At 41.9% G+C, this 18809-nt stretch overlaps 2 protein-coding genes across 4 annotated transcripts in view; one reads left to right on the top strand and one right to left on the bottom strand.

The window, feature by feature from the left end:
• Positions 1-17435, bottom strand: part of LOC105686501 (serine/threonine-protein phosphatase 2A 56 kDa regulatory subunit epsilon isoform) — a 27628-nt gene extending 10193 nt beyond the window's left edge. For 2 of the 3 annotated variants that reach the window (XM_012401398.3, XM_048652932.1), the window contains exons 1-2: positions 17322-17435; positions 14613-16977 (exon numbers count right to left, since the gene is read on the bottom strand). In XM_012401398.3, coding sequence (XP_012256821.1) covers positions 14613-14751 — 139 coding nt within the window. In that variant the 5' untranslated portion in view covers positions 14752-16977; positions 17322-17435. Of the gene's footprint in view, positions 1-14612; positions 16978-17321 lie in introns of those variants that run through there. The other variant, XM_012401397.3, reaches the window with a different exon arrangement.
• On the top strand, positions 16997-18809 carry LOC105686502 (JNK1/MAPK8-associated membrane protein). The gene is made up of 4 exons (XM_012401400.4): positions 16997-17761; positions 17945-18114; positions 18192-18268; positions 18472-18809. The coding sequence occupies exons 1-4, from the start codon at positions 17313-17315 to the stop codon at positions 18685-18687; spliced, it is 912 nt and encodes a 303-aa protein (XP_012256823.2). The 5' UTR covers positions 16997-17312; the 3' UTR covers positions 18688-18809.

The following is an 18809-nucleotide window of genomic DNA, read 5'->3' as shown; positions in this document are numbered from 1 at the left end:
GCTTGCGCGGTCACTTTTTAAAAAGGCTTTCATTTCAATCCCTCCGTATCTCCGTTTGTCTAGTCCATCTGTAGATTGAGAGAGAAAAGAAACCAGAACAACGAATCGTTACATACTTCAGCATCTCTTTTAATTTTCTTGCGCTTTGCTATGTCGGTAAAAGCATATTAAAGAAAAAAAAAACAAAAAAAACCGGCGATTCCACCTCGCGCGAAACCTGATTATCCCTGAGTGCGACCTACGCAATTCCAACGTTTTTTCCAAACAACCGATTTGAAAAATTTCGCGACCTAGGAGGGGAGACGATAATCATTGCAATTTTCATCGGTCTCTCGGTTTTTCCATTTCATCGATTATATTCCGAAAAATTTCAATCGCCCTGACTGCGATCGAAGCCTCGTGCGCGTCACGTGTATCGTTATATTCGCACAGTTTCACGGGACGATCAGGATCGGCAAAAATATAAACGGGACGATACGTGAGCAGCCTTGCGCACCTTGAATGAAAATTATTCGGACCAGTGGGTCATCGGTCTCTTCGATCGCTCGCTACGACTACAGAGGAGTTACCGGCCGATTCGCGTCGACCCTGCACAGAGAGACTGGACTATCAATCTGCTTTTTCCTTTTGATCCTTCCGAAAAGCCGGAGGCACCTCGTATTAAAAATTTCACAGAAACGGTAACGCGCGCGCCAACATCCGATAACCGCGACCTGCTGTACACCGCGCACGTGTGTTATACCGCCCACTGACGCTTGCCGATAAAATAAAATACCACGAGGACCCCTCCTCGCGTCCTCTCTTCTGATCGACTGACTTACAATTAAACGGCGATTGACCGGTGAAAATTTCGCGCTCCTCGCGTAAATGATGTCGCGAATTTCCCAATCGGGACGAATTTGTAACGACTGTGTATACGTACAACCGTTTCGCTAATTTCGTACGAGCAGTGATAAAAACGAGGACGAAAAATAGCGAGAACAATTTGAAGAATGAGATATCGTTTATCTTCGCATAGCAACCGCGTAGACATCATTCTTATCTGTATATGTACCTGTACAATCGTGAATCTTACAAGCGCAATAAATTCGGAGGGTTTGTTGTAAATTTTTTTTCTTTATCAAATTTTTTTCACGTTTACCGTCTTTCAATTCTTTCAAATTCGAGGGGAAAAAAAGCGTGGCAAGGCGGCCAGCGGATGGAACGTCGAACGAGGTGCCACTCCCTTGGTAAAATCCAAAGAGATATTTGAATGGATAGTTTTGTCGGACCGGATATTCGCGTTCGATTCATCATCGATCGCGAATCGTTTTTTCGAAAGGCGTATTCAAAGTGAAAAAAAAAACGAGAAAAAATATAGGCGTGCGGAATCTGACCGTTCGATTGCTTTGAAATCAATTATATAAACTCAAATATAAAGTTTACAGATATATACATATATAGATTTCGACAAATTATCCTGCACACCGTATCAAAGAAATCATCCCTACTGTACGTCAGATAAACATTGTTATTTATTTATTTATTTTTTTTTCATTCAAACACTTCAATTTGCAGGGGCCTCGTACAAGCTCTTACGAGGTGAACGAGAGTGGTGGGTGTACACGGGGGTTTGGAGAATACAAAGTTTTCGAGTAGGACTTAAATTTTAAGACCATCAACTCAATCGATGCTTTGAGGATTACGTCGAACCGCGAATGGGTATTAAATTTCAAGTACAGTAACGCGGTGCAACAGGCTCCGTAGAAATCCTATTTCCCAGTCGTTCGGGGGGTAGCTTTCGGGACGACTCGAAGAAGGATTCGTTATCACCCTCCATCGTTTTTCGAGCAAAAAATCTTACGTATTGTAACAATAAGTGGCGGAGGGAGACGGACGGCGTTTCGGTAAACAAAAAAAATGCGAAATGTACACCGAGAGAAAATAGAAGGAAAAGCGAGTCACGGAGTCACACGATTATCGAAGGTGATAAAAATCGCGATTTTCCGACCGTGCACTTTCGTCGATTCCAATCAAACGCTGAATCTTTGACTTTATCGGATCGCTCTCGTATAATCGGGTTTTCCAACAATTGAATATCAACGTCGCATGGCGATGCACAGTATCGGTAGTATACATATAATAGCCGTCCAGATTCCACGTCGAGGATTCGCTCCAGGGATACTGAAATCTCGCAGCCTTCGGAGATTTCTGCACGGATTTCACCATCTGCGAAACCGATGCAGGTAGGTACAATCGTACGAAAGTATTGCGCAATCCGGTTATACGGACGCAAACAAAATCCACGCGTCTCTACGACGGAACGCAACATACGTACACGTACGTGCGTGTAACCGACAGACACCGGCGGTCGATCTTTCCATACGAACGTATAGGGGTGTCCAACCTCGCGTCCCCCTAGCTGAGGTCGCGTTTGAATTCATTCATGTCGCGGAAGGAGATGAGGAGAGAGCCGCGCTCGCTGCGCGTCGTATAGATATATCTCCGGAGGACTAAACCAATGGCACATCGTCCTCCACATGCCCACGTTTAACGAATATATCGTATACGTAGCGTATATTTCGATTACATAACGTCGCCAAAGGGGGCGAACGGTGGCGCAGCGCTGAAAGAGAGAGGGTGGATGGATGGGGTAAGAGGGAGAGCAGGACGGGGAGGGCGAGGGGGTGAGGGGGATGCTGTTGAGGGTGGAGTCGCCAGAAGCGCCTCCGCGTTCTCCCTCTGCTCTCCTCTTCGCCCTCCGTTCCCTTTCCTTCGCTTTAGTTTCTCTCCGGTGTATTGATTCTCCAGGTGGAGCGCCAACCTTTGCCTCTCTTTCTCTCGACAGCTCCTCTACTCCGTGTATAATACGCGCGTATATATATATATATATATATGTATAGGTGGGGTACACACCTATTCGTATACCGTACCGGCTATACTGGAACAAAAGTCTTGGAGATGAGCCGGAGGACTCGCGCTTTCGATGTTCGCTCCTCTTCGCTTTACCCTTAACATTGCGACCACCGTTGCTGCATCACATCGACGCCGAAGGGCACCCCCTTACCCCGATTCGCCTCTCTTCCCCCCCGTCGCTCCTTCTCTCCTCTCATTTTTTTTTTTTTTTTTTACTCTTCATTTTACCATCGCGAGCGCGAGGTGGCAGCGGAGGTAGGAAAAGCTGAGAGAGTGCAGCCGAAGAAAGAGACGGACGGATAATTTATTAGGGAGTCGAAGTAAGGCGAAAAAAAGTAAAAAATATAAAAATATAAAAAAAAAAAAAAAAAAAAGAAGCAAAATAACGAACCGAAACGAAAAAGAGATGGATAGATATGCTTTATTAAAGAGGAGGATTAAGATGGAAGAAGGATCGGTGGAGAGGGTGGATCGAGGTTGGCTTTTTAGAGCTTGATTTTTACGTCGCAAAATTTTTAAGAGTTTAATATAGTTAACCGAACCGGAAATGAGGAGGCGAGTGTTCCCCTCCCTCCCTTCCCCGTTTCTACTTTCCACCGTTTGGTCTTGTTCGGAAAAATTGTTGCGATAATTTCGCATGTCGGATTACGGTAGGTGTTTATACAACGTTACGCGTACACTATTTGTCGGTCAGGAAAGTGGTACTGAGAGGAAAGGAGAGAATGAAGCGAAACAAAAATTAAATAATATACACACATAATGTACACTGTCAACCTGCACGAGTCGAAATAACTTTTTTTCTTCTTTTTTTTATTCTAGCCAGACTCAACCTCGCATACGAGTTACATCTAATTTTAGATGGAATTTGAAACAGACCCGGCATAAAGAAAAAAATAAAAAAAATAATAAAGAAAAGAAACCAAAAAATGTTAAAAGAAAAATTAAAAAAAAAATTCCGCATCGACTCGCGGTACAACGACCGAAATAGAACTGCAAAGATTTAAAACCGCATAACTCGGCTACGTGCATACCTATACGTGTGTATACATATGTATATTTATTTTGATTATAAAATGTGGTGATTCAAAAGTGAAACAGCGATAGAACATTTGCATAATTTGGATGACGCGCGCGGACGGTAAAAATATTTCGAAAAATCTCCTATCCCACCCGATACTTGCTAGCAATCGAAATACATGTATAGTCATAACGTTGTACCTGGACGAATTGAAGAGGTAACACAGTGACCGAGTTTAATTTTTTTCATCCCCCTCCTTCTCAAACACATTTTTCTTTTCTTTTTGTTTCTACGGATGATCGTGTACTTCAACGAAATTAATGTCAATTCTGCTAATATATAATAAGCCTCTGAACTGGATACAGCATTTTCCTTCAAGCTGCATATCGTACAAATATTATTATTATCGTTATTATCATTATTTCAAGTGGGCTTTAAAAATTGCGGGTGGACCGCGGTTGTCCACAAGTTACAGGGTGGTCGTTCTCATAGAAAATGAAGACGAAAAAGTCATAAAGTGAACCGATTCGGTTGTATGGAGAAAAAACAACGTATATACGGCGGGAAAATATTCAATTTAATTTCGTTCGAATCGATCGGATTCAAAGATACATAGGATATATAGAAATATCTATGTACACAACACGAAGATATTCTCCCGTCATATACGGAGGTACGTGTGTACAGTGATCGAGTGTTCGATATCACAAGGTATCTCTTATCACCCCCTAAATGACCAATATTTACGCTATCTGCCCAGGTACGTGCGTGTGTCGTGTACATGAATTTTTTTCCACTTACTTTGTTCTCGTCGATTAATCGATATCACAAACGCAACGATTACGTAAGCATGTCTCTGCGAGTTACGCACGTATAACAAAACGTATGTACGCGGGTCGAGTGCTCTTTTTGACTCTGTTTGAAAAAAAAAAAAAAAAAAAAAAAAATCAAAGATTCGGAATTATGCGACGATCCGATCGCGTATGGACACCGGTCGACAAACCCTCGGACCAACGCTGTCGGGTGGACGTTTTCTTTTTTTTTTTTTCTTCTCTCGTTTCCTTCTCGATTTTTTCAATATTCTTTTTCATCGGTATAGCACAGCTGATTTCGAACGGGAATATTCGATCGAATCGCGTCGGGAAACATCGACGCTTGTGCGCGTTTTATAAAAATGCCCAGATTTCACCGGGAGACGTGAGAAGAGAAGAAAATAAATTGACGGATCGCGTCTCCATTTTTTTTTTTTTTTTTTGAAGTTCGTGCTCGTTTTGCAAATACATACGCGGCGTTTGTACAGGTGGCTTCGATTGTGTGGTAGGTTTCAAAGCGCGTACGACGGACACAATCGACCCGTAAATCGACTCACCACCACACTCCCCGCAGTCTCTACTCGTGGATCTTACGTACGTGCCACGCAACCTTCCGGAGGATCCGAAAAAAGGCTACCACCCGCCCCGCAACCAAAGTGCGGGTCGCGAAACCCTTTCAAAAAGTTAAATGTGGCAAGTGACGCACAGTATGTATAGGTATACACAACGGCTCCCCCTCTATTCCTCAGATATAATATACCTATAAGCGGTTGGATTTTTATATGGTTTTTTTTTTTATTTTCTCGCGTGCACACCGGATAACGCGATTTTCTTCGCTATTCAGTCCTCGATATCAGAGACGAGAAGTTGAGGATATTTTCATAAAACGGACATTTTCGTTCTCATGGCTATTCGTGACTTATTTTCTCTACACGGGAACGTTTGTGCTTCGGCATCATGTACTGCAGATATACCTAAACGGGTTTGTGCAGTTGAGTGGTCAATATCGCAGATGTGACGCGCAGCCCTAATAGCCACATCAAAACCATAGGCGAAAGCTTCTCTTCCCCCGTTGCTATACGTACGTACGTACCGTAGACAGGGAATTAATTCATTGCGATCCGCGCGCGATCCCTGTAAATGTATACCGACCACCGCATAGGATACACCGTGTACCGTGTCACCGTGTACGATAATCCATGCGTGACGTTATTATTATAACTCGTGCAGTGCCTAAATAATTGATTCGAATTTAGCCGCGGTTTCTCCGTAATATCGCCGGACACGAGATCAGAGAATATCGCGTTTCTTAGGTATCGCGAGATGTCTCGATTTGGGTCATGGCTCAATTCGGTTTCCCGTCTCTATTCCGACATCGGAATAACATGCATAGGAATACGTTGAAATAGTGCGAAAAATTCAATGTTGATTTTTTACCCGACAGTCGAAAAAAATCCGAGGTGTACCCCTTTGGATTTTTTTCGATTTGGGGGTGAAAAATCGACCCATTTTTTTTCATCGGAGTCACTACGGTATCCCCATGTATTTCGATCTCGGGAATCCGAATTTGAAAGTCGAATCGATCCATCTATAAAACTGATCGAGTTTATCCTCTGATTCGTCGCTCTGAAAATTGAAAAATTGCGACATCTCGACCGGTTCGAGTCGTAGATCATTTCGCTCGATGGATTCCTGTTTCCGAGATCAAATTTCTCGAGAACAGGGGAAAAAAAGATTTTGGATCGCAAAATTTTCTGGCAGAAATTATTATAAATAGGATACGGAAGAGCGCCCCCCCCCCCTCCCCCCTGATTTCCCAAACATTGATTGGTCAAACCGCACGAGTACACGTATAGGGTTACCAAAGGACAATTCCCGTGTAACGCGTGACCCTCAAGATTGACCCAAAGCTTCGTCAAACATGGGTAAATATTCCCCCGCATCGTTACCTGAACCTCAAAATCAGGCGAACGATGATCTGAAATCTGCAGAATTCATTCGATCAAATTCCACATATATTTCTACCCGTACAAACGTGCGATGTAAAGCAGATTTTCACCCGCGCGGACGACCCTACGTGATCCTATTCCGACGACCACGAAACAAACGACCTTGAGACGCAGTGGCAAGGTCACGGTTAAGCTTTTCTCGCGGCCAACGAACGATTTCACGACGCTTCCGCTACTGCGGCGGTACTCGCGTATCCGCGGTCGTACCCCATCTTCGTTTTCTTTCCCTCATCTCAGCGGTAAACAACGCTTTCGATATTTTCGGTGGTTCTTTTTGTTTTTTGTTCTTTTCGCACATCACACACCTCTCGTCGAAGGTGTGCGGACATGTACTTGATTCGATTTGTTGATTCGATTCGCTTCGATTTTTCTCCCGGTAGTTCGTCATACGGGTGTTGTTCTTGTAGGGTTTCCGATGGCATAGAAAGGTGCACCGCCGCCAGGTGTGATCCGAAACTGTGAAAATCGTGGCGCATCCTCGCTCGCAAGGTTGGCGGTGGTGGTGGTGGCGGTGGTACTTTTGTAGACTGACGCGTCGGTTCCGCGGAGCTAGTTCAGGATCAATACTTTCCGCCAAGCTTCCGAGGGCCTCCGTGCGTGTTCCAATCAACCGGCGAGTCTTCACAACGTTTCCGAGTTCTCTGGAAAAACGACACGTCGACGACGACCGCACGATATGCGCGAAACACGCGTTGCAATGCGGCCTATAACCATCCCCCTCGAATCGCGGGATCGCCCCGTGTCTTTCGACTTTATTTTTCTATTATTTTTTTTAAGTTTTTTTTTTTTTTTTCTCTTTCCCTCGAAAACATAAAAAAGAAAAACAAGATAGCCCCGCACGACTGCAAGTGCGAATAATCGTTGTAGTACAACGCTGCTGCGATTCAGCACTGCAGCAGTTTCGACTTCGGGGCATATATGTATATTTTTTTTGTCTTGTATTCCAAACTTGTTTTATTCGTGTTCGAATGGTTTTTTTTTTTTTTTTCTTTCTTTCGCAGACGCACTTCAAAATCTACCGGAGCTTCTGATATCGTGCGTTATACCCGCGTACCTACGCACATGCACGCACACACACACACACACACACCTGATATACTCGCGCTCGTTAGATAAGGAGAATTTTTAATATAAAATATATTCAAAGCTCCGCGGCCATATTTGCGCGAGCTATCTTCGCGTAAAATTCTTATTATCATTATTATAATTTTGTTGTTTTTTTTTTTCTTCCTCTTCTTCTTCTTCTTCTTCTTTTATTACGCTATATAGATACATAAGCGAGGAGCTTATAACGAGCTGGTTTTCTGCACCCGGTTTCGTTGTATGCCTGCGGTATAAATATTATACATACTTGGCTATACACATGACCGTTTATACATACTACCTACGTATACGGAATGTGGGGTTCTATTATAAGTATACGCGGAACACGTGCAGTCCGTTCGTATGTGCAATGGTATATGAATGTAACATATTAATTTCACAAAGATTTTAAAACGAATGCATTACGCGTCATACGGTGCATAATTTAAAGTGTAAACGAGTTCGTACATCCCCGCGTTTAGATTTTATAATTAAACCACTTAGCGAGTTACTTTATATACCTAATACAGATACACACGTGTAACACATTTGTACCGATGTATAGAGCTATCGCGAGTTCTGCTCTCCCGCATTTGCGGAAAACTAACACAGGTGTACTGCGTATAATCGATGTATCGAGATAATTATTCATCCGCATACATTTTAGCCCTTCAAAAGTTGGTTGAATATTTTTTGTTTTCAATGCAATCGGATACGTGCGATCGACTGTGCATGCATCCGTAAAGATTTGGCATAGAAAATAACGTACAATTTATACGAATAATTTGAAAAATTATCCGTCAATTCATGTAACTTATTACAAATATGAATAAATCACCCGACGTATTTACGCTTATACGAATTATTTTTCCCTCCTTCGTAAACTTATAAAAATCATGTAATGGGCTGAAAAAATAATCTGCGGTACATAAAGAAAATAAAAAAAGCTGTAGAAGAGAAAAAAAAAAAAAAGAAAAAAAATTTGTCCGTTAATTTTGGAACAGCATTTTTTTAACACCGTACAGCGTATACAACACATCGAATTTTACGCGAGAGATCGTTGCGGTTCAACCAACTCTAATTCGCAGCTTAAATTTTTAACGATCCATATAACAGCGCATAGGTTATATATATTTAATATCCGATATTGAATTAGATTTTTATACGAATTTTTGCCAAAGTTTCAAATTTTTTTTGGGTAAAGATTTGAAAGTGACGCGTATGAATTTCGTCAAAATTTTCAATATTCCTCTATAATTTTCATCCCAATTGATGATCGAACATTTGATCTCATGCTGCGATTTGTTTTTTACTTTTTTTTTTTTTTTATCCCGCAGCATCAAAATCTCAGTAATACTTCCTACGACGGTATACGTCACAATATCGACGTTGTAACTGGGGGGGTAAAAGTGCAGAGTTTCAATGACGTCATTTCTCTCCTCTTTTCTACATCGCGTAGCGAAGCGTTAAACTCGAGCTTTCCTTCGTCCTTCATGTAATTCGATAATTTCAAGAGAATCGCGACCGGCGGGCGTGATCTTCCCGGTCGCGGCATCGGGTAAATAATTTAAGCCCTGTGTACTCGTACAAGTTATACAGAGCGCACAGAAATACATAAGGTACGGTAAATAATACACGTATACATACAGGCGTGTAATTTCGCTTATTATAAAATTGGCAGAGGACTCGTTTCCGTCGTCGTCGGACTTACGTGTACCGCGTCGTCATCGCGAGCGCGTGTACAGCTTATACACGGGTGTTATACCTACGGCGCGGTTATTAGGGGCGACGAAATTCGTTGCGGATCAACTGGCATCGCGCTAGACGCCATTTTGGCGAACGCGGGCAACGAGCCCGTTTACAAATTTAGTATTCGCGTGTATTCGATCGTCGCGGTGTCTCTACGTTCAGCCACGCACATTGGGCGTTCGCCAATACCCCCGGTGAAGAGACCTCGGAGTTCTTTCTCCCGTCGACGTTGCGAGCGACGTGTACAGGAAAATCGGGAAAATCCAATAATTCGCAGACTCTTTCCCCTCATTATTGCAAATGACGCGCACCGGCCTCTCATTCTCCCGCATTTTATCGCACCTATACACACACACACGTATATCGACGTCCTCACACCGCGCGTCGATAAAATCTCCACGTGACGCATACCTTTTTTTTTTCATACACATCGTATATATACCCGTGTACCCCACCTATCCTCGCAGCTTCCCAAAATTATCATCCCGCCATCTCCGAGGATTAAGTACCGATCCGATGTATCGTTCGGTTGTTCACCGCGTTCGTATGTCGGGGGATGTGAAAACTATTCGGTTTTTTTTTTTTTCCCCCCTTTTTAAAATCACGCGGAGGATTTTGAAATTCCGGTGTGCATGTAAAACGGTCCATTTCAAAACTCACGATTCATCGATTCACGATTGGAAGAGACGAGAGAAAAAGAGAAAAGAAAAAAGAAACTATGCATGGGCGATAGCATTGAAGATCGCGAGGATAAAGTTGGCATGGAAATTTCTGTCTACGTCACGTATACCTATACGCTGTACTAGAATATCGACTCTCCTCCATTCACAAAATACGAAGCAACAAATGTTCCGTGTCGCGCGATGCGAATCGTGCACTGTATAGGTATATCATTATTGTACATAGTAATTTATGAGACGCTTTGTTGTAAGCGATTTTCTAGTAAATATTATACACGAATATTAATACCTATACGGAGGACACCGGAACCGCGAACGGCGGCACAATCTATACGCAAATAATATAAACCGAAAGTAGTTCACCTGTTCGCGAAAGAACTCGAGCTAATAAGTCTCGTTTCGGACTTTTGAACTTTTGGCAACGACTATATAGGCGCACGTAACGCACGTGTGTGAGATTATACACGGTGCAGTAAAAAAAAAAACCTGCAGCGCAACAACACATCCGACGTTCTCGTTTTTGCCGCAGCTTAAATTGGATCAATTTTTTTCTGACGCACTTCGATACTTTTTGTCACGTGACTGTAAAGATTATTGTCAAAAATTCAATCGAAATACGCTGAGGAGATCGCCGAAATTCCTACACACGTTCATTTTTCATCGCTGTGAAATACGCGGTGAAAATAACGCGATCGTATTGTATACGTAACATCTGCACAATATATCGGACGGAACACACATAGAAAGATATTCTAACGATATAGTTCGGTAGATATACGAGTAAATAAATCACACGATGAATATCCAGATAGTTCAAATTTCAGATCGATATTACGTTGAACCCTTCTAGAGTTACGATGGTCAAGAGTCGGTTCTCAGTTCCCTCCGCGTGGAGGGTATACGCAATAATATAGAGTTCGATTTTTACCTAGAAACTTGGTGATTCGATTGAATTCTTTTCAAGGAAGAATAACTCTCTAATTTTCAAACTCGTGATATTCCTCTCGATTATTTTATTTTTTTAACCGCGGTCTCACCGCATAGACTTTGGTCTTCAATCCGGCTCGAATATTATGCCAGATAGCATTCGGGGTGAAGGACTTTCGGCGCAGGGTCTTCTTCGGAAATAGGGGAGCCTATGTCGGAATCGAATTACTCGCTCTCCTCCTTACCCCCCCCCCGACTAATCGCAAAATATGTTATATACGTGGCGCCAGCGCTAGTCACCCCGTAGACAGGTGGCACGATTCTGCCCCCGTAAACATCGTTGTAAAACGGCAGTGATCGCTTAAACTCGAAATTCGTAGGTTACTGGACTTTTCGTCTGGAAATTAGGGCGGAAAAAAACCCTACTTGTGAAGGTAAAAAAAATAGAAAAACCCGGACTACATGACCGAAAGAATATTCTATATTATTTCTCGAAATTTGTTCTCAATGTGGAATGAATTATTTTACAGAAGCCCTAAAACATTGTAATCGTGTGCGTAACAAAGCGCCGAAATTGATTTAATTTTGCCTGATTTGTAAACGTGAAGACTTCTTTTTGATGAAAATCGACTCGTTTACGCGGATCAAAGTTGCAAAGATAACGTCGAGACAAATAATTCAGCCGTATATTATAATGTTTTGTGTGTTCTCGACGTGATTAGACGAGATAAAATACGGGTGAAGATACCTGTTCTAAGGTCTAGACGATAACCTTCAAAATTTCAAATTACCGACAACAATAATGACAGCTGTAATGAAGACCTATGTACGTACATAGATAAAAATTAAGGCAGATTCTAATCGTCCGCCGTCACTATCGAATGCCTAGAAGTATATTTTATACGTATGTATATTACAGGAGGTTGCATCAGCGAATGTAATGGTCATTCTTCGAGTACATTGAATGTGTAACGCGATCGATGGGCAATTTGGGTCCATTGATAATGACGAGATTGACAGAGACCAACACCTAGAATTCACATCCGAAGGACGGAGTGGTCAATCGATTGATTAAGCGTCAGAATTCAAGGTCGAATGTTACGCGGACCTTTGACTTTACCCGGGATTTTTAATTGGCGAGAAACTAATTACCATCGCTGTAATCGAGAGCTGCGAGTGACACTACTCTAATCTTTTGAGTCCGCAATATAAAAGAGTGCGCGGTTTATGACTTGAAAAAAGGGCGGAGATCGTGTCGGCGAAAGAGGAGAGGAAGAAGCGGACCCCGCGGGAATTTTACCCCAACTCCCGGATTATTTTACCGCCCACGTTGCCTACCAAAAAATTTTCACAAATATTTTCGGTAGAACCAAGTTAATTTTCATCCCCACTAATAGAGGATATCACGTTTACCGATGAGAGGAAACTCGATTGGTCGGCGATAATTAGTTAATCAATTCTCCCCGAGAAATCTTCGCTGGTAATTTTTGAAAAAATTATCGAAAAGGAACTAAAACCGAAAAAAAAAAATATAAAACTGAGGGAGGTTGCGTGAACTTTGCGAATGGAATGACGCGCATAGAAGGCTGGCAAAATGTTTGAAAATGGACCCATGGAAAGCTCTAATCCTAATCAATTCATTTTGCCCAATTTTTTTCTCCAAGAGCATTAATAATTTTAAAAAACGATCTGCACTGAGTCGGGAACAAAATCTATTCCGATGATTCAATCTTTACGTGATAGACGGGCTAAAATTTTTATCAGAAACAAGCCAGGCAATTGATTAGCATAATCAGTGATCGCTATCATTAGATACTACAGATAATTCGCGATAATAATTTTCATTTCATCCAGAGTTTAATGAATTGACATCGTTGAAGGTAATGACGAGATGGAAGTAATTGTGCACTTACAGGATACACCTGCAAGAGCAAATGGACTTCACGTTATTGAATCATTGATGATGGAGAAGCGCAGTGTTAAAACGCTTCAATTAGGCAGTCGTCATTTACTCATAAAGATAGTTTAAAAAATTTGGAGAACTAGCCAGAGAGTTGACGAGAAGACGATTCGACGCATTAGACTAGACACTATGCGACATAATTTTAATTCCGACCTGAATTATTGTAAAATCAATTCTATAGATAGCACATTACAGCAGAGGTAAATACCATTTTGGTAGCAATGAAGATAATTCGCATAGAAAGACATGTCAAGTGATGCTACAAATTGTTTACCAGAGATTAAAAATATAAGAGGATGTTTCCTTCTCTTTACCTCATTTTGCTCTCTACAAAAACAGTTCTCTTTCAAAAGTTTTCCATAATAAATGGACCTTGAATTTTCCTCTTCAAGGATCTGGAGTGATTATCGGAGAGTAGAGTTGCTCTACAAGATTCAAGTGTCGCCGGTCAATTACTAGCTCATATTTTCCAGCTGGCAGGATGGTTACAACCATCAATGATACCAGAGCGGAGAGTATTCTGATCAAAATTTAGGTGTATCTACCTATAAATCCGAACGGTAGAGCTTTGTATTGATGCCAGTACCATTCAATGTTGTGAGCTGCGGTAGAGATTGAACTTCAGCACCTAAATCTATACCATCAATTGAACACTAGCAATTTATATCTCGAGTAGATGATTGGCCCTTGTGTAGTAACAGAGCAACAGAATGTTTCAAACAAAATTGAAGGTGTTGGCTTATCCATGGACTTCTAGTGTCATCTGTTGGACCATGGACTGACTATTGCACATAGGAATCGTTCGTATGATGTATTGTTTCATCAACTATGGTCGGTGGACGCATTTGCCTTATAGAGAATAGAAAAACATGCTGTTATTTATTCCACGAGTGGATAGGGCATGGGAGCTACACAGAAGTATTGACCCAATCTCAAACCATCCATTTGAAATTATTCTTATCTAAAAAATGAGGGAGTGCAGAAGCAACGTGTCATCTATTATTGATAATCAGTTAACAAACTATACTTTGGTTGCACTCGAGTCATAACATCGTCTTTGAAATAGAACACTTCAAGGAGATGTATCATGACTCGTGAACACCTGTCAGAACAAGTCTCGGCATATTCTAGACTGTCAAATATTCGAGATCATAAAACTTGCTTTAAAACGACGATGTTGTTCAGTTGCATTTTCAAACACAGGTTGAAGAAACCTCAAGAGCGGTATTAAACCATAGACAGACACAGACTTAAGTTGAATATAATCAACTTCAATCTTAATTACTAATGAAACAAGGCATTGTCTTCTAGCCTGAAGTGTCCGTATCATTACAAGCAAATGTGTTGTGCATTGTAGAGTTTTTGATTGCATAATAAGTGTTCGAAGGTTTAATCGTGTAGGGTACAAGTAGAATTTGAGGATGAAATACATTGGAACTAAAGAAATGAAGGAGGATGTTTAGGATGCAAGCATACCTTTGAGCTGGGCAAGCTGCAGCAGTTCAACATCCTGGGAGTTTCTGTATCGCGACGATCCCTGAGTCTTCTTGGACTTCTTCTTAACAGAACGCTTGGCGAAGGGATCTATCCGGTCGACGAACGTTGCGGATGACATGTTTGGTGGTACAATGGAGGCACTATGGGAGCTGGAGGCGGAGACGACGTTGGTATCACTCTCTAGCCTCTGCTGCCCTTTGGCTGCGTCTGACGTGGTTAAAGAAGGCTGGGCCCGCGCCGACGAGACCACATTACGTTACCAAATATATATTCACTACACTCACAACTGCCAAACACCAAACACTACACAACTATGATAGAACTCTAGCGATGTACCTCAATTATATCCACCCAGGTAATCGTCAATTTGTACGTATTATACGTACAGCGAACCAATTTTTTCTTTAAACATGAATCCAGCGAAACAAAGTATAAAAGTCTTTCACCACTTCTTACAGTAAGATACCTTACGTTATGTATATGTGTGTCTGATGTATGTGTGCAACTACTATAGAATGGGGTGGGGGATAGCGACGTGACACGAGCCTGAATTCTCTAATCTATGAGAAAAAAAAATGGAGCAAACTGATCGAACTTCGTGATTTAGGGTGTGTGTACGGGTGAATTCGTTTATTAGAATTTGGTTGCGGGGCGCGCGACGATATTGTCTAGGCGTTGTCAGACACACGGAGCGAGCGCCGGGCCGTTGGTTGAGTCGAGGGCCGTTTCGCCTCCACTTTCCTTCTCTTTCTTCTTTTTTTTGGTCCTCCTCTCCTTCCTTCCTTTTCGTACGCTTTCTCACTATTCCCTTGGACGAAAATATTAAGAATGAGAAAGATGTTTCTTCATTCGATTTTCACTTTGGGTTTTTAAATTGTAGTATGTAGTAAAACGGAGCTAGCCGCTCCTCCTTGTCGCGGAATGATTTCACTATTATCGCTCCTTGCACTCGCTCGCGATCGGACCCAGAAAACTTCGGACTGAGTAGAGGATAGAAAATCTTAAAAAAATAGACAAGGTAAAATGATTTTACTAAGGTAGGTAGCAGAGCTGCTCCCGTATCACGGATCAGGTATTCACAAGCGTACGCACAGCACGTATGCACACACGTCGAGAAATAAATCCGAGCTTATGGGCCGCCCTGTTACCGATTTTTAATATCGGGGTACGGGAATATGGGTAGTTTGATAGGAGATATATTCGAGTATCGGAGGCGGCTACGTGTCCGTTGTTCGTGTCCCCCCGATCACCGTTATGCTTTTTTCCACACACTTCTCGTACTCAGAACGTCACTGTATCACCACCAGCTTATCGAGAAGAGATCTATCGCTCCTCTCCTCTCTTCACTTTGCTTTTCTTCTCTTCTCTTCTCTTCTCTCCTCGTCAGTTCGGGCGATATCGCCAGCGAGTATATAAGGGACGCTGAATCGCCAGTGGACGATTTAATGTATCGCTGGGCGGCGAAGAAGAGAGAAATAATCACCGTGCAGAAGATTTCGAGATCCAAAATGTGGCGTCGATTTATTAACTCGTGGCAATTCCGAGTTCCTCGCGTCCTAACGTAGATGGTTTCTTACTTAAACGGGGTGGCAAGACACACGGAGACTTAAACAGCACTCAGCCGCCATCAGCTGCTCGTAGCGACAAACTTGTTTCATTTTCACACCAACCATCAGGCGCCGAGACCTGCCGAAATACGCTCCAACATTGTCCCGCTTAACGTTTACACGACACTAAAATTTATTCATTCGAACCGCACGTAAAATTTGTTTTTTAAATTAAAAAAGAAAAAAATTATTCCCACCGTTGCCCTTCACTTAACGAAAACCCGTCAAGAAGTGCCCCTTGTGCCTGAAAATAGTAGTGTGTCTTCGGCAATCATCGTGTTCAATCACGGGAGCGTACGAATATTAACGAAATAACGCGAGCTTCATAGATCGCGCCACATCGTTGAAAATCGTTGCATGCATGTTCTTTTTTACAACGTCACTACCACCAAAATTCCGCATCCATCCGGATCCACGCAGGGTTTTGAATAATCGCGCTTTGGAATCTCTGAAAGTTATCCTACTCGTCTGACCCGAATCTCACGATTGATTGTCACGAATTCGTCTCCAAACAGCAGGAAATACTTCCGCTCCGGTTCCCACTATCTTTGATTCTTCGATAAAAGACCGCTCTAATAATGGAATTTTTGAGCTACTAATGCCGGTCACTCATTGTATATCAGACGACGTCCCTTTATAGGCACGTGAGCATACATTACACCTGTGCGCGATCTGCAGCTGCTCTCGGAATTCTTCGCCGGTGATTCGATCCCGCGGGTGGGATCGTTTTTCGCGACCTGCGGAGAAAGGCTGCGTTTACTCTTTCATCCAAGTTTTATTTGGTTTTGCTGCCGTTAGAGTTCCCCGAGATCGTATTACTAGCGTTGACAATGAGAGTAGATAAATGGTAGTTGTTATCTATTTGTGTTGTCTAGTTTTTGAGAGGGATCCGACCTATAAGATGGGCACCCCTCAGAATTTAAATTGAATAAGTTGTGCTATCTAAGTCACCCGCGAGTTATATGTATTCGTGGATGTTTATAATGCTTCCATTCATCTACTACGAAACGCGAGATATTTTGGAAGATGTATGATCTTCGAGGTTAACAATACGTTTTAAGTACACTTAAAAATGTCAAACCTGCAAATACGGTGTCCTGGTATGTACTGTGGACGTGAAGCATTTCCCGATGGAAATTGGAGCGACTGTCATGCTTGTCCTCGAGGATTTAGGAGCAACGCTTCATCCGCCTGTGTGTCGTGTGATGATTTTCCAATGTTCTACGACTGGCTGTATCTAGGATTCATGGCTTTGCTAGCTCTTGTTTTACACTGGTTTTGTATTGACATGGTGGCAATGAGGCGGAGCATCACAAAGGAAGTTATAGCTCTTCACTTTTCTGCCTTGATCGAGATTGTCGGAGCCTCTCTAATCACGCTGCAGTTGACTGATCCAATTGGATCATTTGCTATTAGATCTTGCAGGGCGAGAAAACTGTCTGACTGGTATACACTGCTTCATAATCCAAGCCCTGATTATGGAAAAACTTTACATTGCACTCAAGAAGCAGTTTATCCATTGTTAGTATATTCTTTAACAACTTGAAACACTTTAATATTAATAGGCAAAATCCGAGCCTTGGGAAGATCGATTAATTAGTAATGGCTCTCATTGATTCAGCAATTGAATGTGATGAGATCGAGTAAGCCCCATTGATTTGAAAAATAATATATATAGCTTGAATGGAGTTCATGATTTTTCAGATATACCATGGTGTTTACTTTTTATGCTCTGGGTATAATCCTTATGCTGTTGATCCGGCCATTGATTGCTAAGAAGTTCCTACCCAAGCAGGGAAAGTTTTCCATCTATGCTGCGTTGTACTTCTTTCCGGTTCTAGCAATGCTCCATGCCATTGGTGGTGGTCTTATTTGTGAGTTGAAGTTTCACCTATGGTGCCACATAAAATCTGTCTTAAGAGTTATAATATCAAATATCCATATTTTTCAGATTATTCCTTCCCGTACATTACACTCATATTATCTGTTCTATCAAATGCTGCACATTTTGCTTTCAAGCTGAATCAGGTAAAGGAAATTTTTATATTATTGAGAATTGCATACCAGATACTAGCTCAATATGTAAATATTTTTTATCCAAGTATCTATATTTGCTATCTATGAATCATTTGTTAAACTGAACATGTACTGCATTTTTTGATCAGATTATTCTGTTCATGGGTACGATATTATCAAACAAAATAGTCTAAATTTAACTATTTCTTTTGCAGTCTGTAAAATCATTGGTAATGAGCTCAGTTTCGGATGTGAGAAATATTGTGGTTATACTTGGACATTGGCTCCTACATGGGTACGGAGTTACGGCACTAGCTACGCTGAGAGGCCTAAGTATCCACCCAGCGATGCTGGCCTTGGTCCCATTGCCAGCGCTGTTTTACATTCTCACTGCTCGATTTACAGACCCTAATAAGCTCCATACTGAATGAAAAGTAAATCCAGTGACCATCGATCTCGTGATCATCCTGTGTCTAATACCGTGTTCAGTATCCTGAAATACAACAATGTGCCAAGAGAACTGTCTTAAAATAAACATGAACATTTTTCAGAA

Source organism: Athalia rosae, chromosome 3 (genome assembly GCF_917208135.1).
Source record: "Athalia rosae chromosome 3, iyAthRosa1.1, whole genome shotgun sequence".
NCBI classification, from domain to species: domain Eukaryota; kingdom Metazoa; phylum Arthropoda; class Insecta; order Hymenoptera; family Athaliidae; genus Athalia; species Athalia rosae.
Note: the sequence above shows the minus strand (reverse complement) of the source record. Positions and strands in the feature narration are given on the sequence as shown.

Excerpts from the sequence above, each read along its gene's own strand:
- LOC105686502 (XM_012401400.4), top strand. The coding sequence starts at position 17,313 with ATGTCAAACCTGCAAATACGGTGTCCTGGTATGTACTGTGGACGTGAA. Across the intron at positions 18,115-18,191 it reads CATTGGTGGTGGTCTTATTT|ATTATTCCTTCCCGTACATT; the intron begins GTGAGTTGAAGT and ends CATATTTTTCAG. Across the intron at positions 18,269-18,471 it reads TTGCTTTCAAGCTGAATCAG|TCTGTAAAATCATTGGTAAT; the intron begins GTAAAGGAAATT and ends TTTCTTTTGCAG.